The following is a 26,406-nucleotide window of genomic DNA, read 5'->3' as shown; positions in this document are numbered from 1 at the left end:
GAGCATCTCAAACTTAATGAATTAACAACAAAGTGTAAATTAGAATTAGAGATAATAAACTGAGTGGCAAGTAATGTTATGAAATAAAATTCAAAACAAAAACTACTGTTGAACCAAACAGATTTTTTTTTAGGTCAAGTTTGCCCACACATTCTAATACTGTTCCCTTCAAGCTGTAACTAATATCCTTATGTCTATTTCCTTTATTGTAAAAGTAGACCTCAAGACTTTTGGTTTAGTCATTTAAAAAATATACACAGTGAGTACTTAATATTTACTGGACACTCTCTTTGACACTGTGGAAAAAACAGTTAACAAAACTGAAAAAAAAAACTTCTGGCCTCTTAAAAACTATTTCAAGGAAAGAGATAGTAGTATAGATAATAGGTAAAATGAAAAGGTAAACTGTGTGACACTAGATGTTAATAAACTCATTAAAAATACAAGGTACAGATAAGAAATCTGTGGGTGAGTTGTGTTATTGAGAATGTAGTCTTTAATTCAAATTAATGATGAATAAGAATTTTACATTAATCAAACTGTACAGTTGACAAAATACCAATATTTTCTGCATATAAAAGAAAATATGTGGTAAAAACTGACCTCAGCTAACAATAGTATTTCTAGAGGTTGGGAATGGCATTTATGGAAGGGTGAACAGAGGGAGGCTAGGGTTCATTAGTGCACATTGTATATATATGCTGAAATATATCATACTGAGCACAATTAATAAGTATAATTAATCCATATTAATTTAAAAAGAATAAAAAAGAAATTATAAATGTAGATTTTAAACTTTCTTCTTGTACTTATGTTTTAAATAAAGATTCTTATTTCCTGAACTTAAAACAGAAAAGGGAGTGTTTAAATAAAATAAAAATGTAAAACCAAGAAAAAAATAAGTCAGTGGAGTGAAAAATAAAAAAGGAAACAGCCATTTAGGTAAGTACTAATGGATTAAGCCTGTAATTCTAATGAGTAAGCGGCTGAGATCCAGAGGATGAAGATACAAAGTCACTTAAGGAACTAAAGTCTACAAGTGTCCATCTCCAAAATAAACAGCAAATGGGAGTAAAAGGCTCTGAGTTCAAACCTTGGTACTGGTACTGTTTGTTGAAAAAATTCTTTATTCCAGCCTGTTTTTGGCTCCCATATAAAATATTAGATGACTATAGGTCAGTGGGTTTATTTCTGGGTCTTCTATTTTGTTCCACAAAAAAAAAAAATCTATGAGAAATGATACTTGGAACTTCAATAAAAGATGAAATTTTTTCTTTAGTTTTCATTTTCACTCAAAAAAACAGCCACTAATTACATTTCTAACATGTTTAACCATAATTGCAAAATATTCTTAAACTAGTAAATGATATGACCATTGAGCCAGGGAAAGGAAGTTACAGAAAATATGATTAGCAATTGTCAGTTATTTAGTTATGAGAACTGCATATCACTTACCTTTTCAAGTAAGTAGCCAATGACTAAAAAGCCTTTTCCACCCAGCATCTGTTCTTGCATGGCTACTGAACTTTTAAGTAATTCAACCAGGAATGCCAAAAGAGTAGCACTGCATATAAAGTACAAATAATTTCATTTTTCAGTCATTAAATGTTTATTATAAATATGTTTCACTTCAATCATTATGCAAAAAATAACAACCATACTCTAATATCTATTTGATGATAAAAGTTATTTATATAAATATATCTTCCCACAAGGAACAGAAAACTTTTATATTTTTTAAAATTAGGTAGAATAAATGGAAAATAACTACATATTTTATATTACATAAACATCAAATCTTATCTATATAACTATATAATTCCTGCTATAAGTAAACCTAACATAAAACATACATATGTAATATCATAATATAGATTGTATCATAATATTCTTTGGAAAAACAAACTCAAAGAAATTTAAATATTTGTACAATATTGTTTGGAATGAACATAAGTAGCTGTAAATAAATGTATTATTTAAATGTGCTTCTCATACACATTTTAGTTTTAAAAGATACCAAGAGAAATATGCAATATATCATCTACTTCTACATATGCCCTCAGAAATTTTCCTGAGAACATAGGAAAGAAATGACTCATGTATACTGAAATGAAAAGTTGCAATTAATTACACAGTATATAGACAAACACACAAAAGCACAGATAGTAATATTCCAGACAAAAGTTAAGTACTAGGTACATCATTGAATGAGTGAATAAGGGGAAAAAGAAAAAGAAATGATTGTATTGAATAAAGCTTTGATAATGTATTTCCTCACAAAATTACATATATTGATTTCAAACACCATCACATGAATATAGCATTTCTGAAAGTAAAAATATATGTCCTTCACTATGTGTTTAATATAGTTTACAACAAATTGTTATAAACATTTCATAAAGAATTAAAATATCTACCAAAATATTAGCTTAATTACCTATTTATAGTTATAAGAAGTGCAAAGCCACAGATTTCTATTATCTTTTTAAAAACAATAGTATTCATTCTTACAAAAACTAAGAAAATTTGGTAATGTGGAAGACTTGACAACTGTTATGGAATCTCAAGTTATTCTAGCCTCTGAATTATTCTAGCTCTCTGGTTTCAACAGAATTGACAAAGAACCCATTTCTATGATAATGTGGCTATTTTTGTTCAAATCAGAATTGTTATAACAAGAACCAATAGCAACATAATCACTATCATAAAATTAATGGCTTAATGAGCTACATGATCCCAGCTTTATAAAGTACACTACCAAGAAATAAAGCACTTCATATCAGTAAATTAAAATTCAATTATATTAATTTGCCCTAAAGCCTTAAACCACAAAAATAATTAAATATTACAAATCAATGGTATTCTTTTACTTTGTCCTTAGTCAAAAGAAACATATTTATAACACAACTACCAAAGGGATCCCTTAAGATTTTTAAATGTTTTTGTAAAGAAGTATAGCTATTAAACAATTTAGTCCATTTTAAATAAATTGAATCAATAGTCAAGGCCACTTCACAAATAATTGCATAAGTACTGTAATACATTTAAGAATTATGCTTATATATTTGAAAAGAATAAAGAAAACTACTATATAGAGGTTACACAATTTCCTGATCTGTTCATGAATTTTTATCTAAAATTACTTAGTGATTTAGGAGGAAACTGGTTTTCTAAATTTCAGCTCTGTCAAAAAGAAAAGACTAGAAATACCTAACTATGGTCACTATTGTCCATGAGAACAGGCAGAAAATGTAAAATCACCTCCTAAGTAGAACCATATGAAATTATAAAGATGCCATGGATTTTAAAATTATTTTATGTCAGAAGAACTAATCATTCTCCAACATCTAATATGTTAACTAGGACCTATAAATATGGTTGAATTCCATTACAAAAACAGAATATCATTTATTGTAATCTCCAAATCTTAATACAACTATACTATCCATAAAATATTAATTTCACTTTGATAATAGCCATACAATAATGGAAAAGTCAAATGCATTCACTAACCAAACTATTTTTAATTTGTACCTAAAACCCAAGGCAATAACAATACCAAATCTTTTTTTAAAAAATCTTAAAAATACGGTATATTTGACATGATGGACGTATTAGTAAATAGATGGCCATCTTCGAAGAGGTACATTTTCAAACATAATTTAACAAACTTACCAGTAACTAAAATGCATCGGATTGCTGCAGGGCTCACAATAAACTTGCAAAATTCTGTGTACTGCCATACAAAATTTCTCTCCATTCTTGCCTATTTCCAACTCCCCTAGATACAAAGGCAAATATAAAGGATACTTCAGCCCATTCCTATATCTCCTACATACCACCTCCTGTCTAGAACACATCAGTTCATCTGAAGAGGATCTACATATACAAGATAAGCCAAAAAGCAAGTAGCCATGTCAGCCCAAACTAGTGTACACAACATAGAAAATTCTCTTGAAAAGTATAGCAATACCAATGGAAAGAGTGTTGTCAGAGCATTCTATTGATAAACAAAAATTGTATTATGCTATGAAGTTAAATTGCTAAACTTCTCAACAGACAGTAGTGTAACATTTACTCTGTAAGAAGCATTACTACTTCAGATATGATTAAGGGTTTTTAATCCTGTCTCTTTTTAAGGAAAATACCACTAATGTTTTATAGAGTTGAGTTTTTCTTAAAAATAATTGTAATCTTCTAATTCTTAATAAATTTAATTAAGTAAAGAAATAGTATTAATTTTAAATATAAAAATACGAGAGCTAGACCCTGGCAAAATAAAAGAAACAGTATAATGCTGCCTGTAGTAACTCAATGTATCTATTTCTCTCCAGATCTTTCTATCCATACTGTTAAAACAATAGCACAATAGTCTTGGCCTACCTATGTCTGAGAATGGTATAAATAGAATTAACTTTTAATAAAAAGATAAACTCTTACTTAGATTCCATTAATTTTATAGAAATTCAGATTCTGATAACCACCTTAATTTTTCCACTTAAAATTTCAAAATAACTAAGGGATATAATTCATAATATAACCCAAGAGGTTATATTAAATTCATGGTACTTCTAGTATTTAAAGACTTGGTACATCATTTTTAAGAATTCATAGATATCCTGAATTCACTTCAAAGTTAGCTCAGAGAAGATACAAAGTATTCAATGTGCTTTGTATCAAGCAAGTAATCACAGCTAAATTTACTTTTATATTAAGAAGAAATTAACTAACAAAAAAATGAAAGATTCCCCTAAGATTCAATACCCCTACTCATTTGAAAATATGTGTTTAAACTCTGGAGAAGTCTACAGAAAAAAGGACAGAATAAATTCTGAATTAGATTAAGTTTCCATCAAGATTTCAGGTGCCAGTAAAGGTGAGATATCTTTTGACATTTCAGAAAGTTTCATCTCTTAAGAAGACTAATTCAATACTGAAATTAACTGAAAGCTTTCAAAAGATGATGAAATTATAGAAAGCATCTAACACTACAGATTTTATGGATTTCTTTCACCACGAAACTTTGTTAAGTAAGAGTGATCATATCAGAAATGAAACTGTAAAAGTCCACACACAAAATAACTTCACACCCAAGACAAATAATTCCCAGTGACAAACACGCTATAACTTCTTAGTGAGTATTTAGCAGTCAGTTTTAGATTCTAACTCAAAGACAACTGCCTAAGTGTTCAACAAAATCCTGATACAAACAAACACTGTCACATTCTTCGTTGCAGACATCAAGCCAAAGTATTAAAGAAAACGGTGAAATGCAATGCAGATGGAATGTCCCTACTATCACATGAAATGACTAAGCCTGACTTTGGTGATGAAATTTCAAGTAATTTCTACCTTTCCCTTCAGCCTGATAAAGAAACAGGTTGTCTTATTAACTGAATTGATACTTCTTAAAGAGCCTCCTTAAGAAGATCTATTCAAAATTAGGCTGTTACATATTTAGGTCTTACTTTGTTTTTTTAACAGATTTTGATTTTATGATTCATTGGCCTATTTCTGACAAAGGTAGAAAGAAAAAGAAAGAAAATAAAAGAAAGTTTCAAAGTCTAAAAGCTTGTAATTTAAATGCATCAATCTGTGCTATAAAAGGAACAAAATTTTTCAGTTGGAAAGGAGTTAATTCTAATCCACTCTCTTATTATAAACTGATGTATACTGTCATTAGTTATCTAACAAAATTCATGCAGCTTGAAGACAAGTCTTTTTTATGTTTGTTCATATATTTACTGAAGATATTTAATGTTTACCAAAAACGTACAAATAGGAACAAAAATCTCACAAAACTGAATAGTTCTTCAGTTTAATTGACCCTGCCAAAAAGATCTCATAACATGAAAACTTTTCTGGACATGTTAGAAATAGCAGACACCATTCATTAGTATGGATACATATTAGAAAATTTAACTGTGCTATATCTTAACACCTATGGAGAAACTAATCAGTTAAACATTAGAAAGAAAAAAATAGAGGCAGTTATGGTCATACATAGGTGATCTTAAATACCTGTGCATATTATAAATGCTCTTGAAGACCAAAATGTGGCAACAGTAAGACCAAATGCCGAGTAATAGAAGTGTTGACATTTTCAAATGCAAGAAAGCAAACAAAAGCAGCTAACTACACAGAACTGTTTCAGATATGAAACATTTGATACATAAATATTACATATGCCCAGGCATTTTCCATTCTTTGTATAATTCATTTTACTTTCCAGTGATCATACAGTTAAGACTAATTTTTATTTAACTTTTGAGGGATACAACTCTGCAGAATCAATGTGTAGAGATACATAGATTTAACCACTATCACAGTCAATACCCAAACCAGTTCTATCACATCAAAACTTACATTATCTGTTCCTCAACAGCTGTATTAACACACAGAACCTCTCATTCATATACATATATATATATATATATACATACATACATACATATATATCACTACAGTTTTGAATTTTAAGAATGTAAACCTGTGTCCAAAGACTGAATTCTTAACTTCAGCATAATGCCTTTGAGATTCATACAAGTAGATGCATAAAACCAGAGTTCTTTCTTTAATAAATAGTGTTAATTGAATAAATGTACTGTTTAGGGCATTAATTTGTAACAAACATTAATTTGTAACAAACATTTGGGTTATGGGATGGAATCTATGGATAGGGATATTATGAAAGTTCACATAAACTGTGTGTGAACACAGTTTTCATTTTTTCATAAATATATACAGAAAGTTGGAAGCTGAAGTATATATATGTATATATATATATATGTTTAACTTTATTATGAAATAAAAAATTGTATTCCAGAATGTCAGTAACATTTGGTTCACTGAAAATCTTTGCCAACATTTAACACTAAGTATTCTTATTAGTATATATTAATTGTAGAAAATAATTTTCATTATGACATTTCAATGTCCTATGAAATGTAGTTTGATCCTATTTCCACCCATCATCCCCTAAACCCTAGTTCACCCATAAATTTTCTTCCATATTTGTATTTTTAATTAAATCTACATTCCACATGAGAGAAAACATGCTTTTTCATAGCATGATCATATCCAGTACCATCCATTTTCATGGGAATGACAATTATTTGACTTTTATGCACACTCTTATGCATATATGCAACATTTTATTCATTCATGTATTCATGAACACCTAGACTGACCTCTTAATGTATATATTATAGTTTCATAATTAACATGTGCAAATATCTCTATTATACGATGATGATTCTTTCAGATGTATATCCATCAGTGATAAAGCAGGATCATATAATAGTTGTATTATTTGTACTAACTTCCATAGTGTCTGAGTTAATTTAGATTCTCACCAACAATATATAAAAGCCTTTGTTATTTTCTAAATAACTATTACAAAAGGGGTAAGAAGACATCTCATTGTAGTATTAATTTGTATTCCCATGATGGCTATGATTGTTGAGCATTTTTTTTCATGTATTTGATGAGAATTTGAACTTCTTTTGAGGACTATGTTCAATTCATTTGCTCATTTATTGATGAGATTGCTTGTTCTTCTGGTGTCAATTTTTATGAATTGGTATTAATCCTCTCACATTCTATAGGCTGTTTCTTCGATCTGGAAATTGCCCACTTTGCTATGCATTAACTTTTTAACTACATGCAATCCTATTGTTCTAACTTGCTATTATTTTCTGAACCATTAGAGTCCTATTCAGAAAATAATTGCCCATGTCCATATCTGCAAGTGTAGTCCCAATGTTTTCCTCTGGTAGTTTCAATGCTCCAGGCCTTACATTAAATCTTTGGTATATTTTGAATTGATTTTCTTTTAAGAGTGAGAGGTAGGAATCTACTTTACATCTCCATGTGAATATCTAATTTTTCCAGACTGATTCTTCGTGGAAACTCTTCTTCAGTATAGGGTTTTGGGCACCATGAGAATGAGAGGGGGACGGTGTGGGTATGGGTGTGGTGTGTTTTGTCACATGGGTTGGTAGTATAATTTGTAATAATGTGACATCAGCTATTTCTATACCTATAACATTGCTTTCAAATCAGGACTGTCTTTGCTATCAAGTATTGTTTTCCTTCCATACAGATTTTAGGATTACTTTCTCCATTTCTGTGAACAATGGCATGCGATTTTGCGTTTCTGTTTGTGTGTGTGTAAAACATGAATCTATCATTTTCAATAATACAGCAATTTTCCAGCCCATGAACATGTGTAATCTGCCCATTTTACAGTGTCTTCTTCAAAATTATTTTTCAGTATTTTATCATTTTTTGTACAGGCATTTATCCCACACTTGGTTATTTTTTTAAACTATTTCGAATGGAACTGTTTTTTCTGATTCCTTTCTCAGCACACTATTGTTATATAGGTTTCTTTAATTTTGTATGTTCATTTTGTATCTTGATACTCTGATAAAATGATGATCATATCTAAGTTGTCTCATAGAATCAAAGTCCTTTAAATTATAGGATCTTGTCATGTACAAGTAGGTATAAATTCTTCCTTATTTTTCTCATTTTTCTTTCTTTCCTTTTTTTAATACGTTTTTTATTGTAAAAACACCGTACAGAGGGGTTACAGTTACATGAGTAAGGTAATGAATACATTTCCTATGGAGTATTATTGCCTCTTCTTTTGTTTTTCCCCTACCATCCCTTCACTCCCACCTCCACAACTACTCCCCTCCCCACAAAGTTGTAAAGTTTATTTTCAACATAGTGTCGTATACATCTCGTTGTTACAATGGGTCAACCTATATCCCTGTTTAAGCATTTTGTTTTTTCCCTTCCCTTCTCCAAATTAAAGAAGTGTATATACAAGATGCAGGGCATTGGAATCAAATACAGTGAAAACAGGGGTTGTATTGTGGGGGAGGAACATACAAAGAAACAAAAAAAATCACATAGTATATTATTAATATGCTAGAAACAATAGCAAGAAAAAAATATTTCTGTCCCTATCCTGGGGTTCATTTTGCTTAACATCATCTTATCTGATCATATGTTCATAGCTTTTGACCTTTTCTGCTTGTCCTAGACATGTACTAATTATTGCAAATAAGGGAAACCTTGGGACCTATGTTTCTTTGGGCCTGGCCAATAGACACATGAAGAAATGCTCAACTTCTCTAGCCATAAAGAAATGCAAATCAAAACAACATTGAGAGTCCACCTCATCCCAGTTAGAATGGCTAGACTCAAGAAATCTAGTAACAACAAATGCTGGAGGGGATGTGGCCAGAAGGGAACCCTACTGCATTGTTGGTGGAAGTGTAAACTTGTCCAATCACTGTTCTTTCTTATACACTATTCTTTTGTCTAAGATTTCAAATACTGTATTAGACAAATGAAGAGAGAATGTTGAATTTTTGAATTATTTTCTGTATTTATTGAGACAATCATGGGATTCCTCTTTATCTATTTGTCTTGTGTCTATCTGTATGTCCTAGCATGTTTACTGATTTGCAGACAGTGAACCATAACTGCATCTCTAGAGTAAGACCAACTTAATCATAGTGTTATCAATTCAGTTTGCAAGGGACTTCTTGAGGATTTCTACATTCCTGTTTACAATGGTAATTGTTTAAGTAATATTTTTTGTTGCACCCTCATCTGGTTTTTATATCAAGGCAATACTGGCTTCACAGAATGTATTTCCAAGTGTTTCTTACCTTCTTGTTATATGAAATTGTTTAAGGAGTATTGGTGTTAGCTCTTCTTTAAAGATCAGAGCCAATTGTGATATAAACCAATACAAAGAAAAAAGTCAAGTGCTAATGGCTCATCTTGTCATGCCATCTTCTCGGAGGTTGACTTTGGGACTCTCGTATTTCCTGCTAGACTGAGCAAAAATATTGAATGCCTATCACAACAGAAAATAAAAGCTAGGATAAGACTTGAATCTATCCTGTGCAGAACAGCAGGAAGCAAACCATAGGAGAATCACAATCCAGGCCAGAATGGGAAAAATCTGAGACACTATCTCAAAAATTACTATAGCAAAAAAAAAAAAAAGTTGATAGTATGTCTCAAATGATAGAACACCTTTCTAGCAAAGGAAAACCCTTGAATTCAAATTACAATATCACAAAAAAAAATCTGATAGAAATCACATTTGAATCCATCTATTTACCAGCTTTTCCCTTTTTAAGAAAACTATTACTGATTTGATTATATTGCAAACTTGCAATATAATATTATATTCTCTTATTATAATATTCTCTTATTATAATATATTCTATTATAATATTTATATTCTTATTTCAATCCTATGTTTTGTGTGTCTAAAAACTTACCTACTCAAAGTTTTCAATTTATTAGGATATAAATTTTCAAGATGTTCTCTAATGATACTCACAATTCAGTAGTACCTTTCATAATACTGCCTTTCATAATACTGCCTTTTCATCTGTAATTTTATTAAGTTTTATCTTCTCTTTCTTTTGGTTAGTCTGGGTAATGGTTCAGCTCTATATGCTGCTGAAACTTCTCGTTCTTTGAGTTTCAATTTCATTAACTTGAGCCATGATCTTTTGTTATTTCTTCCTATCTACTAACTATAGGTTTCATTTGTTTTTCTAAAAACTTAAACTACATAATTAGATTATTTAATTAAGAACACTCTGATTTTTGCAACTAAGGCACTGACAGTAGAGCCTTTCCTCTTAGAACTACCTATACTATACCCCAAAAGAATCTGTTAGGTTTTATTTCCACTTTCACTTGATTCAAGGATTTTAAAACTTCTTGATTTGCTAAATGACACACTTATATTTCAAAATATATTGGTCAATTTCAATATGTTATTAATTTCTGTGGATTCTCTTTTTTTGGTTTTGGAATGACTTGCTTACTGGTCTAAATTGTTAGCAACTTGGGATAAAATTCTGTAAGATGTTGAAAACCATATACAGTTGTTAGATGAAATATTTTGTAATATTCATTAAGTATTTGATCCATAGTGCAATGTAACTCTGAAACTTCTTTGCTAATTTTCTTTGCTAATTTGATAATTATTGCACAATCATTATTGATGAGAATCGGGTAGTGAAATAACAAAATAATATTGTATTATCTTTCACAAACTATCCCTTTATGACCAATAGTATTTGTTTTATGAAATTCTATGAACCAACATTGAGTGCACATAAATTTATAGCTGATCTATTTCATGGATTATTCCCTTCATTAATATGGAGTCTGCTTATTTCTTCTGATTTGAAGTTTGCTTTGTTAGATATGAGCACAAGCTAAATTTGCTTGCTTCTGGATTCTATTTGCTTAGTGGGTGCAATTTCTGACATTTTCAATTTCAATCTGAATGTCTCTTTGCTAGTGAGTTGTGCATCTTGAGACCAAAATACAGTTGTTTTTTGTGCACAAAGCAAATCACCCAGTCTGCATCTTTTCAGAGTTACAACCAAATATATACAACAGTATTGTGAATCCTGTTACTGTAGGGATTCCAATGAATTGTTTAATTCGTCACCCCAGTTGATTAAAATACTATTTCTTTCTCTTTATTCATCTTTGAAGTTTTGTGTTTTACTGTTTGACATGTTTATTTCCTAATTTTCATTTGTTCATATATTCCTCTCATAAAAATCTATTCTTTTCTGAGTTCTTATATTTGTGATGCCTTCTTTTTCACTTGAATATAAGATTCCATAAGTATTTTCTGTTAATACTGACTTACTGTCATTAATTCCTTTTGTGTGAGCTTCTCTTAGAAGATCTATTTTTCTCCAATGTCTTTGATTGGCAATTATTTGCCAATCACCATTCCATACTTTCTTGGCTTTTATTGCTTCTTCTCAGAGGACTGTTGTAAATCTGAGGAGTTTGCCTTAATAAGTAATGACACTTATCCCTTGTAGCATTTGATATTTTTTCTTTATTCTACAATTTTGTAATTTTAACTATTACTTGACATTGACAAGCTGTTTTCTAGTCTAGTCTATTTGACATTCCAAATGTCTTCTGTACTTGGACATCCATACCTTTCCCTAGATTTGGGTAATTTTCTGCTAGAATGTCATTCAAATAGGTTTCTATGTCTTTAGTTTCTCAGCAATTTCTTCTACCCCATGAATTCTTAGATTGGTCTCTTGAACATGCCCCAGAACTCATAAAGTTGTAGTCATACTTTGTAGCAGTTCCTCAATCTTGTCTTCAATTACTTTATTTTGTTTCTTCTTCATCTACTTTATTGATGGCAATTCTAGCATATTTTTTAATTTACTGAATTTTCAATTTCTGCTATTTCCATTTCTTACCCCTTACATTTGCTTAATTTCACATCCATGTTGTTGACTTTCTCATCCAGGTTTTGAACTTATTTCTTATTTGTCTGGACTTCTGAATTATTTATGCAGTATCTCAATAATTTCATTAAGTTTGGATCTGGTTTTTGAAGAGCTATGAGCTTTGAGAGATAATACTGACTTTTCATGTTTCTTGTGCTTCTACATTGTGAATGTGTATCTATTGGGATGGAGATCTCTTTCAGCTGTTTTTTGGTATGCTTCCTTTGTGGGTAGCCTTCTTTTGAGATTATGATCCACACTGCCTCAGAAGACAGAAAGCAGAGAGCAATAACAAACACGTAATTCAAAAATACATTTAAATATAGTTTAAAAATTATAAACTTCAGGTCAATAATTCAATAATTTCCCAAGGATAGAAAAGAACAGACCTAAAATACTTATATGATAACCTAAGAATTTAAATTTTATTAAAGGTAATAGTATGCAATAAAACCAAGATCAGGGAAGGAAAAAAATTAGAGTAGTACGATATGAGAAGGAAATTATATGAGATGAAGGTATAAAAAGCAAACATGAATGACACAATGAAGTAAATACATAGGCAAAACAAAGCATCACCAACAAAAACACCAGTCCATATCTTCCTTAATCAAGAAAATTGATTTCTCCCCACCCTATTCATGTCCTCCCACTTCACTCAATCACAGACTTGTCTCTTCTAATTTACTTTGTGAAGGGAGAAGCCATTATTATCTATGAAATCCAGACAAGTTATGCCAGAATGATGCTGTCTACAGGCTGGGCCTAGTCAGTGGTGGATTGACAGTATATTTCCATATGCAGGCCTATTAATACAGTTATTGTAGTAGCTGCCCTTAAACGTAAGCTTCCCTTAAAAACAGTTGGGTTGTTTCCTTACTGCTAAAGGTTGAGAGCTTTTTATGTATGCTTTATGTAAAACCTTTGTCAAAGAAAACATTTGTCATTATGTTTTTCAATCTATATTGTGTCTATACATTACACCGTTTGTAGAACAGAAGTATTAACTTTGATAAAGTATGATCATTTATATCATTTGCTTCTTTCATAAGATTATAATTTTGGTGTCCTATCAAAGAACATTTGACCTAACCAATGTTAAAAAGTTTTCCTCCTTTGTCTCTTCTAAAATTTATACTTTCATTTTTTTTTTTACTTTAGGCTTAATTTTCAAGTTCATTTTTGTATAAGGTGTGTGGTTTAGGATGAGCTTCACTTTTTGATATATGAATATTCTTTTTTTTTCAGTCATGGGGCTTGAACTCTAGGCCTGAACACTCCCTCAGCTCAAGGCTCAAGGCTAGTGCTCTACCACCTGAGCCACTGCGCCACTTCTGGTTTTCTGAGTGGTTTTATTGGAGATAAGAGTCTCACAGACTTTCCTGCCTGGGCTGGCTTTGAACCATGATCCTCAGACCGCGGCTTACTGAGTAGCTAGGAATACAGGTGTAAGCCACTGGCGCCCGGCGACATATGAAAATTCTTAGCCCATTAAAAATTACTTTGTACTTGTACCAAAAATCAATTGTCCATGAATGTCCGTGCCATATCTGAACTTTATTTTTTTAATTAACATATGTGCCCAGCATTCTGTTAGTACCACAGTGTTCATTATTATGGCTTTACAGTAAGCCTTAAAACTAGATAAACATAATTCCCCCAAATTCTTTCTTAAAATATTTTAGCTATCTTAGTTACATGTGTCATACCACATAAACTTTAGAATCAACTTTATAAAAAAAAATCAATGTATTATCTTCCAAGAATTTTATCTGACTCTTTTAGATTTATTCATGTCACCTCCAATATGCTGTTTTCTTATCCAAGAGTTAGATTTATTTAGGTTTCAGATTTTTTCATTAAAAATTTATAGTTACACAGATATTATTAATATTTTGTGAAATTTATACCTAAATACTTAAAAACTTTAAAACTATTTTAATAGTATTTTAAAGTTTGGTACTCTTTAAGAAATACAATTATTGACTCACACAGTTAATGCTAGCTTCTCAGGAGTCTGATATATGGAGCATTGTAATTCTAGGCCAGCTCATGAAAAAAAAGCCCACAAGACTCCATCATCAAAATAAACAGTAGGCTAGAGGCATGGATAAAATGAGCAAGAAGTCGAGTTGAAGTGTATAGCCTTGAGTTCAAGTCTTAGTATTGCAAAAAACCTACAAAGTAATATATAACTTAATGTATTTGAGCTTTTTGTCTTATAACCTTAATAAACATATTAACACTAGAATTTTATTTTGTGGCAATTCCTTGAGAATCAGTATGTAGAAAATCATGTCATTTGTAAAAATTGATAGTTATATTTTTCTTTTTCCAATCTTTTTCATTTGCATTGCTTTCTTACCTTATTGCATAGACTAGAACCCTTGATATGCATATCACCGAGCACAAAAACTATTACAGATTACTTTCCCACATTCTTCTCTTTGCATGAATTCGATATTTCTTAGTTCTGGGGTTCTTTTTTCCCACTAATTTTGTCAAAAAAAAACCCATAACTTTTGTTTTCCCATTTTGTTGTATAATTCTGTAATTCTACCTTCATTCAGAGCCACCAGAAGGTCGAAGAGGTAAATAAACTTACACATTTTTGTTTCACTCTCTTGGGGACCTGGCTTTACTGATCAAAGAGATTTTTGGCTCTTAAAAGTTTGTGCTCCATTTGTGCCTCTGTTTCTATTGTGATGAGACTACAGAGGCTAGGACATGAAAGGATAGAGGTAAAAAATAAGACACTAAAACTCTTTAACACACACACATACACACATATACACACACGCACACGTGCGCACACACAGAATTTCTGTGATCGTTGTGCTCAACTCTTAAGTTTCTGGTGCATTTAGTTCACCCTTAGAATACCGGAGGGGGCAAAAGTAAACTGACCCACTAATTCAAATACTAATACTACTCCTATGAGTTTAAGACCTCTCAAATAGGTGTTTCATGAATTCTGCCCATGTAAACATGTTATATTGTTTTATTTGTATACTTGAGTGACATGAAGAGAATATGCTCACTCAATTTTATTTGTAATTGTAACTAATTTATTTAATTTTATATGGACTTGAGGTACAAATTAAAATCATCTAATGTTTTCTCTCCACCAAGCAATCTTTCTGAGTAATTCTCACTTTAGCATGCTAATGAAACATACTTTTGCAATATGGTAAGATATTGGGTGATGGTAGATGATACAGCACCAGTTATGAGAGTCAGGTTTAATACTATTGGACCACCACATTTCCAATATTATTTATATTGTAACAAGAAGCATAATTCTAAACAAGAATCATTGTAACTTACTAATGTTACCTGCTATGGAACCAAATATACCACAGACATAGTTAATTATTACAGTTCTCATTTCATATTGTTTTTCATGTGTATAATGAAGATTATATTCCCTACCTTAACTATCTTATAATCTGCAACAATTACATACATAATTTTCTAGTCTCTCTTTTTCCCCTCAGTAAATACTGGCTACTCTAAAATATAATGGTGAACCCTAACGTTTTGCATCCCTGAATGTATAGTATTAGGTAACTGAGCTATATGTAGATTTTTATTGGGAGAAGCCACCAAGTTTCCAAATTTGGTATTACATACCCTATCCTGACTAATATATATCCTGACTAATATTTTCTGTCCTTACTTCATTTCTAATTTTTTATTTTATCTTTTCTATTAGATATCCCAGGATATTTGGTTTAAAACACTTTGGAAACACTAAATTATTCTACGTTCTTACATATGACAACATCTTGCATAGTCCCAAACAGGTGGTAAGTAGAGACTATGTAGTCTGAAAGAAATACACAATTATAGATGGCTATGAATAATACTGGAAGGTGGAATACAAAAGCTCAATATGCATAAGAAATGGTAAACTATCTCCTGTTCCTAGAACCAGAAAAATAAAAGGGCCTCTTTTAACAAGTACTGTCTAGAGTCTCTTTATTGTGTTTATGCGATTGTGTTAGGCCCTGACCTTCTTTTGCAGTGAAGAACGAATTAAAGTACGGTTTCCTAAGAACAAACAATGCTTCAGTGCTTATTATAGCTTCCCCTCTATTTCTAATACCATGTTTGCCCTATAACTTCATTCTGTAGGTATGGCTGCAGAATGAGGAGCAACCATAGAACCCATACTACAGGCAAAAATACTCCTCCATTCTACTGGAAAATACAAACTCAACTCTTCTGTGGGTTGCAATATCCTTACTCAAAGTCTCATGCCTCATATCAACAAGTTTTGTCCAGCTATAGAAAAACCTGACCACTTTTTCAAAGTCTTCATCACATTCATGAAATAGATTTGATATCTAAATGATTCCCTGGCCATAGCATCCATTCTTTTATTAAAAAAAAAAAAAAAAAAAAAACAGAAAATTTCAGTTTTCCTTCTTAGTACACTGTCCAAGTTTCTGCAGTTGATGCTGCTGGAATATATTTTCTAGTAGCATCATATATATATATATACACATATCTATATAGTATCATATATATATTTGGCTTCTCATAAACATCTAGATTATGGCTCTAAGGCCATAATGGATATTATGATTCCTTTTAAGTCTGAAATTGTCGATTATTTTATATAATAAGGGAAAAAATATTTCGTGATTCTGTTGAGATAATGATCTCATGGCAAGATATGTGACATGTATCATTTAGAGTACCCTCCTGTTGTAACTGTTATAAAATTTATTGCAGATCAAAAGTCATGATGATGCTAATTATGACTCATGTTTTGGGAATTTGTAATGGCTTTGGAAAAAGTCTTCTGAACTTTAAAAAATTTATTTTAAACTCAAATATAAAAAGCATAATTTTACAGATTAATGGGGTACTATATGTTTTTATAATTGTATATACTGTATAATATTTAAATCAGATTGATCATAACTACTTTCTCCAAAATATATCATTTCTTTATGTTGAAAACATTAAAAATCCTTTCTCCTAGAATTTTGAAACGGACAGTGCACTACAGTTATCTATAGTCATCATACTATGAAATTACATTTTACAATTTCTTATTCTTAACTCATTATAATCTAATAACTACTGATTTTGTGCTCAAGTGGTTAAACTCTAGGGCTCCTCATTTTAAATCAGGTATCAACTTTGGAGAAATGTTTTTTAATGAATAGTTTTGGGAGTTGTTTCCTTGGTTAGTTAGTTGTGTTTTCAGTTGTACTGGACACTGAATTCAGGGCCTTGGACACATGCTGGACCTCACAAATGGTAGACAAGCACTCCTGGGCATGCCAGAAGCCAAATCCATAGTTGTATAGATCTGTGTGCCACCGTGTCCTTAAGAACTGCTCTTACAAAAAAAAAGGTTTTGTTGCTTTGTTTTGTTTGTCCATGTGGGGCTTGAACTCATGGCCTGGGCACTGTCCCTGTACTCTTTTGCTCAGGCTAGTGCTTTTGTGCCACAGCTCCACTTTCAGTTTTTGAGTAGTTATCTGGAGTTAAAAGTCTCACAGAGCCTTTTCTGCCTGAGCTATTTTCAAACTGCAATCCTCAGATCTCGGCCTCCTGAGTAGCTAGGATTACAGGAGTGACCCACCCATGCCTTGCCAGAGAAAAAAAGTTTTTAATATCACTTCAAATTATTTTATGGTGCTTCAAAGGTAAAACTAAACTCCATCTAATATTAAATGATTTTTAAAAATTTCTTTGAGAGATGATGATGACTGATAAAATGGGACATGAATATAAAGAAGTATTTTATAGGGTGACCAATGAGGAGAAAGGATGGAGAAGGAATATAAGGGAGTGGAGAAGATCAAAAGATCACTCACACACACAGATCACAAACTTTAAAATAGCACAATGAATTCCACCAAACACTATATGAAGTATGGAGGATGAAAAGGAGCAATGGGAATATAGTGGAGAGTGTAAACTTTTTCAAAGTATGTTGTTTACACACATGCATGGAAACCTCACAATAAAATGACTTTGTATTAGTAAAAGCAATTGAGACTGGAGTTGTGGCTCACTTGGTAGAACTCTAAATGAGAAACAAAGCCAACTAAGAATAAAGCCCTGAGTTCAAACTATAGTATAGCCTCCTTTCCAAAAAGTAAAAGAAGCAGGAAAAAAAATTCAACTTCTATATTCTGCACTTGAGTTGCAGAAGTAGGAAAAAAAATTGATACAATTTTGGTATAGTCCAAAGATTTCTTTTAATCCCTCAATGTGTCGGCAGTTCTGTCACATTTGCCAGATACACAATAGAAGAATGAATGTTAAAAAAATCTTACTAACTTCATAAAAATAGACAATTTCTATGAACAAATATACAAAATAATGTGTATGTATATATATATTCACAATATAATTAAACATATCAGTCTGCAACAGATTTTATAGTTTTTAATACCCAGATTGAGAGTAACTATTACTTATTAAATAAAAACAAATTACAAAGAAAGTATCTAAGGTGGAATAAATTTATCATTCTGTTATTCAAAATACTTCACAACTGTTAAAATGGAATCCAAAACTAATAATTACTTAACCTTTTTATAGAAATTAAATTCTAACAAACAGAAGTTTATAATTCATGAAATATAACATCATGAGAAAAATAGGACTTCAGATATTACCCAGCAATTACTGAGAACTAGGAACGTAAGATTTTCTCCTTTTTTTTTTTTTGGTCCGGTCATGGGGCCTGAACTCTGGGCCTGGGCGCTGTCCCTCAGCTCTTCAGCTCAAGGCTAGCACTCTACCACTTGAGCCACAGCGCCACTTCAGGCTTTTTTCTTATGTGGTGCTGAGGAATCGAACCCAGGGCCTCGAGCGTGCAAGGCAAGTGCTATACCACTGAGCCACCTTCCCAGCCCCCATAAGATTTTCTTCTGTCTCCAGGAGCAATCTCCAAGAAAAGTGTAAGTGTGAGTGAATACATGTTTGTATGTATGTATGTATGTACGTATGTATGTATGTGTGTGTACAAACCTATGTATACAAAAAGTCTATTAATTCAGTCCTTTCACAAAGACTACTTTAATAAAGAGCTCTATTTATGAACTAGGATTATCAATTTGTAATAACCTCTGCAATATTAGGTCCAAATGAAGTTCCATTAAGACTGAGAGGATCTTATCTGATCCTGTTCACTACTGTATAAAACAATGAAGGAATTCCATATCCCATAGGAAAATATCAATATTTTTGGTTCCAAATACCTATATGCATCCAGTACTTGTTTTAAATATTCATTTCACAGAAACTTTATCATTTCTTTTATATCAGTCTATCAACAACCTACTTTCTTCAAAATTAAATAAACTTTTTACCCTAGGGTTCTTGCCTATTATTTATAGTTTTACTTTGTACTGTAAATCTATTTAACCATGAGATCTTCAGCTATATTACTACTGATAACTAGTGTACTTGACTTTCAGACTTATAAAAGCCAACTATCAAATATCCAAACAGCTATGAGTTAACTTTACCTCAAAATGAAAATAAAACTACATCTCTTTCCCTAGAAAAATTTCCTTCTTCTAGTTGACAGCAATCGTAACTTGTCCTCCAATTTCAACTTGAGTTAGCTTGCAACAAAAACAACAGATCATAGATTTTAAAGCAAGATTTTGCTTATAATATGTACAAGTTGTTAATCTCCCCTTCCCACTAGATAAGACCCCTTTCAAGCTTCCAATTATTAGACCCAACAAAGTAAGATTAAAGTGACCCTGCCAAGTTCCCGTGTTTCTAAATGCTGGGTCATAAAAGGGAGGGATGCCTAATGATGTCATCTGAAATATAACAATTAAACCACAGGGGCAAAATAATATTTTTAATATGGAACTAACCAACTGATTTACATTTTAGATTATACGTGACTCTTAAACTCTCTAGAAAATAATTAAAAGATGCTCTTACTCTTTAATGCTTTTAGACAACCACTAAAAAGAAATGTTTTGTTGTTCTAAAGATACATGTATGCATCTATACCCATGGTTTAAAGTATACTGAAGTATCATCAGTACAGAGTCCGTACAACAAAGGGTCAGTACCGGGATATCCTTTATGCATTCAGTATGTAATAACACTTCCTACTTCTCTTATTTTATATGGCTTGCTTAAGTGGCATTACTTCAAAGGTGATTTCAGTACAAATTTGTTAATTTTTTTTCATAAAGACAAACAATCAAGTATGATTGTCAGTGGTATATTTTTTCAGAAAACGTACTTTTAAATTAAGGAAATATAACTGGACAAGCCTGCTAAAAATTTTTAAGAATGATGTTTTATTGCATAAATCATTACAAAATTTATGAAATTATTTTAAACCGTCATTAACAATTTAATGATTAATTATATATTGTATATATTGTATAAAATAATTAATGTTCATGAGAAAATAAGATATTGTTTCACTTATTTTGCACAGTAAATATAAACTCTAAATGAATGGAATTAAAAATACATAATGAAATTTAAATAATCTATGTGCAATGGATATGTTTATCTGAATTAAAATTCAGAGTATGGTTAGTCAAAAAATTTATATACCACATCTAAGAGTCTGAGGAAATATTGTTAAAATAGTTAAACATTGAAATATTAAACTTTCTAGTTTTTTTTGTTTTATGACAATAGAGCTAATTATGACTCTACATATAGCATTTAATGGGGCTGCTTGATTATTTTCACTCTAAAAATTAGAATTATTATAATAATTTTAGTTAGCCAAGATAGTGTTGAAAAAAATTATGACTTAAGTTCACTAAGTAAATTAACAAGTCATTAAGTTTTGCAAGAGAATGTTTTAATATGAGATTTTCTAAATTGATCTTATTAGTCTATCAAACTTTCATTTATAATTAAAAATAAAATTTTCCTAGGAAAACACATATTTACAAATATTCACTTAAATTATGAGTTGTAATTAATTTGTGTGAGGATATTACCACAAATATAGTAATTCTTAAGTATTCCACTGTAGTTTAGACTGAGGACTCTGGAGTCAGCCACGCCTTAAGAGGTGATCTTGAAGAGAAATTCTATTTCTTTCTTCCCCATTATCAGAATAATATAATGATTTCATTAACAAAATACTTAAAATATTGCTACCATGTTATCAAATGGTATTTCTTTTTATTACCCTTGTATTTTTTTCAGAATGTTCTCTTGGCATTGAATGTAATGTAGCTATTTGTCTTTAAAAAACTTTACTAAATTGATAATGAAACTATCTTTGAAATGAAACATAGACATGATATCTTGTAATGAATAACTATTTTGTTCTACCTCTACAAACCCATGGACATCACCATCGCATCACAATCAGACACTATATACTACAACAGGGTTTTAACCAAAGAACACTTGCCCAGTGTACTACACATTATCTAGGAGAAGTTCTCCAAGTGTCATTTTGTTTGAATTACAAAAATCAAACTGTATTTGGTTCAAGAAAAGATACTTTTTCAAAGAAAAGCTTCTCTAAGTCACAGAAGGACAGTTGTTTTGTTTTGTATTGCCTATCAAATTAATTGCACTAATTAATCTTTTAAAAGTAGTTCATTTTTAAAAGAATAGACCATTTGCAACTAATGTAAATGATCATCTAATTCAGAGGAAAATGAAGTTTCTGTTTTATTTACTAAATTTCAGACAAAATATAAATGACGATCATCATTTCAGGATTAGACTTAAGCTCTTTGAATTATTTTGTTAATTGTTTGATCAACTTTAGTTATTAAATATCAAATATCTAGCTAAAGTAAATCTTTGATTTTTGTACTCAAACTCACTGCACTGAGAGGAATCAATCAATATTAGTCCCCCCAATATTAGTACAAATAGCCTTGATCACTTTAGAAAATTATTCAGGAAAAATTACTAAGAATATAAGATAAAGAAAATTATTCAGGAAAAATTACTGAGAATGTAAGATATATATGTATATATATAGGATGATGTACAAACATACTTAATTTACTTACTGGAAAACATGTAATATCAGAAGCTTTTTTGTCACAAGCTACCAGACCTAGCTAAATAGTATTTATTAATAATTTATTACTAATAATATTTTATAACATAATAAAAGTTTAACTATTTTTCTAAGTCAATATACAGTATTATTCATGGAAATTTAAGTACTATGGGGGAAGTTAAGCCTAATGTCCAGCTAAACAGAAACATTTCAGGTTCCTCTGACTTGCTGCTGTCATCTGTAATTGGATTAAGACATATGTCAACCTTAAATCACAACATCTAGAAAATGGACAAATTACTCAAAACCAATTTTCATCAAAATTGAAATCAACAAGGCAAATTCTAGTTAATTTCTTAAGTAATTCTCTAATGCAAATAGTATTGTAAGTTAAAGGAAAATCATATAGAGTAATATGAGTTCCAATTGTAATTAATTTCTTTAGAATTTGTGACATTGAGTATTTTAAATATAAAATTACATTAGAGACAACAATGTGCTCACTGTCATCATAACGGCTAAGAATGTATTGAGTAATTCTTACATGTGATTAATATGGTTTATTAATTGGTTACATGTAGTCTAAATAATCTTGAGTACAAACTATTATGACTTAATAATGATAGATATAACATACTCAAAATAATAACACACTTAAAATTGTACTAATAATCAATATTAAGCTCAAAGTTTGTCTTGAAAATCCACATATGAAGTAACAACTACAATAATATAGCATCCATAATAAAAGCTACAAAAATATTCTGACACAAACCCCATCTTTACAGGCTCCCTAAATGAAATATTTTAATTTTTATAAACTCATCAAAGTAAAACTACATAGTTCCATAGTGCCAATGAGCTAAGGTATAAGGCAACAGTGAACAAGTTCACATGAAGGACTGCTTCAGCTTGAAATTCAGAAGCCAAATGTGTGTGTGTGTGTGAGAGAGAGAAAGAGAGAGAGATAGAGAGAGAGACAGAGGGAAAGAGAGGGAGAGAGGGAGGGAGAGGGAGAGAAAGAGAGATAGAGAAAGAGAGAGAGAGAGAGAGAGAGAGATTGCTGATTTTCTCCAAAAGGTAATTGAAAAGTAGACACGTGTAAGTTTTGTCATACCATGTTAACAGGTTTCCAAAAAATATATACTGACTTTTCTGTGCAAGACTTAAAATCTTGAAGTGATTCTGATTCATCAGCAAGAATTTAATATGGACTAAAAATAGGATGATATATCCTACCACAAAGTCTCATTCATCTTTGTAAACAGATGATATAAGCATAAAATCTGAAATCCTACAATTCCATTCATAGTTACAAATCTTTATTATTCAAACAGAGAAAAAACCATAAATAACTTGGTTATGTCATTTTAAAATATGAATGGTTCTATCACTGATGTATGTACACTTATTCTGGTCTCTTTCAAGACTCTAAATAATAAGAGACTGATTTTCTTTACAATTTTATTCACAGAAGTGCAAGAACTTTGAAACAAGCAGTGAAAAAATAGTAGAAAAGAATTTCAAATAGAACAGAAGTGAATTACAGTGTAGTTTAGAACTAGGTAGATATTATTACTAAAGAGAGTACTATCTTTTCTCATTTTCTATAAGCTACAAACTAATTACATAATATACATCATTTTAAAGGATTGAATAATTATAGGAAAAAATTAATGTGAGTGATCTAAAAAGTCCTTAGGAAAATAAATCAAAGTAAAAAATCAGTATACTGACTTCTTACACCATCTCTTTATCTACTGGATGATGAATAAAATTATAATATTGAAATATAGTATATATACTACAATAAGTTTTGAAGTAAGGTAGTAAAAAATTGTATATGTCTTGAATGAATGGGACAGATAAATTGTCAAATACAGTTTTAGGCCTAACACTTCTAATAAGACATTCAAAAAGGATTAAATTATTGTGAAAATTTGAGTCATAATATTTCAGATTGCATAACCTTTGCAACTCGTCTCTTTACTAAGTGACAAAATATACCTCAAGTTTAAAAATTATATCTTTGTTATTCATTTATAAAAATGTTTAAGTTACACGGAGTTTTCTTCAACTTCTGTTTACTATTAGTTAAGAAATTTTAAATTACTGATCATAATTTCCCCTGGTTACTTAGATAATAAATAACAAAAACGTTTGGAAATTAATGCAGGACTAGAATTCCCTATACTGTTCTTCCTCTCAATAAAATTACTTAACCATAAATTGTTTTAAAAATCTAATGGTAAAGAGGTATAAGAGGAAAAAGAAACCAGGATAGCTTTTCATTTCAAAACTTTAGAAACTATAGCCAATGCACTATAACTGATAAGATACAAGGCATGATATATAGATAGATGGAAGCTGAATGCTGTAAAAGCAAGATCACATTCATATTTAAATGTATACTTCATACAAAGATAGTCCCAATACAAGAACAATATTATTAGCAATACTAAAAACAATGTTATTAGTACTAATTCAGTTAATATGAGAAAATCCTGTATTATATTTCATTGTGCTTGAATTTTTACACAGGATTATTTACTAATTTTTCATCAATTCAAAATTGGATGGTCTATGAACAATCTTACATATATGTATAATATTTCTGTACTGGTTTTGAATTGAAAATTAAAGTTTGTCAATATAGCTTGTACTTGAAAATGCAATATAGAGGCAATATGAATCTGAAATTAGTATTTAACCTCATATATTATTCTAGGGCATGACACTAAATCTAAATATGATGCATGAATTATAAAAAGTGTATATGAATTGAAATTCAGTAAGAGATATTTCAATTTTATACATTCTCAGGCTACAGGTTTTGCTTGGTTCCTCAAAAATTGAACTACATTTAAAGAAAAAAATGATGCCAATTAGTGCTAATCTTACTGTAAAACAAGACCAGTCTTTAAGATACAAATTATGTAACTGTTATTAAGTAGTTTTGTATAAATAAACCTTAACATAGTAATTTCCTATTGTGTGACATTTGCAAAGGATAAGGTCAGAATTAAGAATTTTCAATTGCATGTTATAATCACTGTGCTATACCTAGAATTGTTTTTATTTACTGTCAAGAAAAGAATTTTTTATAGAAATAAGACTTTAAGTGCCAGAGTTTCTTTTATATTGTATAAATACCTCTCTTATTCTAAAAACATTTTTATTAACCATTTCGGGACAGAACTCAAATGCCGTACTATATTACACAGCACTGAGTATGCCATACTTAATCTAAATGTGTAGATAACACCAGATATTATACATTGAAAGAAATCTTACCAGACAGTTGTTTCCACTTGACTGTCATTGAGCTGCCGATTGTCCAGTTGAGCAAAAAGTGGAAAAAGCACTTGAATCCCTCCAATTGAATGAATTGCACTATGAATTGAATGTGTTACTATTGCCTTCACATCCTAAATTCAGACAGAAAAATGTTTATTAAATTTATAGCATATTTTCATCACTATTTCTCTTTCCTAAATAGCTATATGAGTAATAAAGATTAATATTTAAGAACTGTCAATGGTATAATTTTGAAAGATATATACATATAAAATATAAACTTGAGGTATTTTTAATTTTTTTTTAATTTTTTTTAATTATCTCTTTTTTTATTGTGAAAATACCATACAGAGGGGAGTTTGGGAGACTTTTTTTTTTTGTCAGTCGTGGGGCTTGAACTCTGGGCCTCAGCGCTGTCCCTCAGCTCTTCAACTCAAGGCGAGTGCTCTACCACTTGAGCTACAGCGCCACTTCCTTTAATTTTTTTTTTATTGTGAAAATACCGCATATATGGGGCTGGGAAGGTGGCTCAGAGGTAAAACGCTTGCCTTGCATGCATGAGGCCCTGGGTTCAATTCCTCAGCACCCATAAGCAAAAAAAAAAAAAAAAAAAGCGGGAAGTGGTGCTGTGGCTCAAGTGGTAAAGCGCTAGCCTTGAGCTGAAGAGCTGAGGGGCAGCGCCCAGGCTCAGAGTTTAGGCCCACGACTGGACCCAAAAAAAAAAAAACCGTAAGGAGGGGTTACAATTACATGGATAGGGTAATGAGTACATTTCTTATCAAGCATTGT

General features: G+C 30.7%; 1 protein-coding gene across 2 annotated transcripts in view; it reads right to left on the bottom strand.

Moving 5' to 3' along the window:
- Nbea (neurobeachin) overlaps window positions 1-26,406 on the bottom strand; it is a 532,882-nt gene that overhangs the window by 434,483 nt on the left and 71,993 nt on the right. For both annotated transcript variants that reach the window (XM_042685587.1, XM_042685588.1), the window contains exons 10-11: window positions 25,615-25,748; window positions 1,456-1,564 (exon numbers count right to left, since the gene is read on the bottom strand). In XM_042685587.1, the coding sequence (XP_042541521.1) occupies window positions 1,456-1,564; window positions 25,615-25,748 (243 nt within the window). The remainder of the gene's footprint in view (window positions 1-1,455; window positions 1,565-25,614; window positions 25,749-26,406) is intronic.

Source organism: Dipodomys spectabilis, unplaced genomic scaffold, assembly GCF_019054845.1.
Source record: "Dipodomys spectabilis isolate Male_0828 unplaced genomic scaffold, ASM1905484v1 ptg000095l, whole genome shotgun sequence".
NCBI classification, from domain to species: domain Eukaryota; kingdom Metazoa; phylum Chordata; class Mammalia; order Rodentia; family Heteromyidae; genus Dipodomys; species Dipodomys spectabilis.
This window is presented reverse-complemented; position numbering and strand designations above follow the sequence as displayed.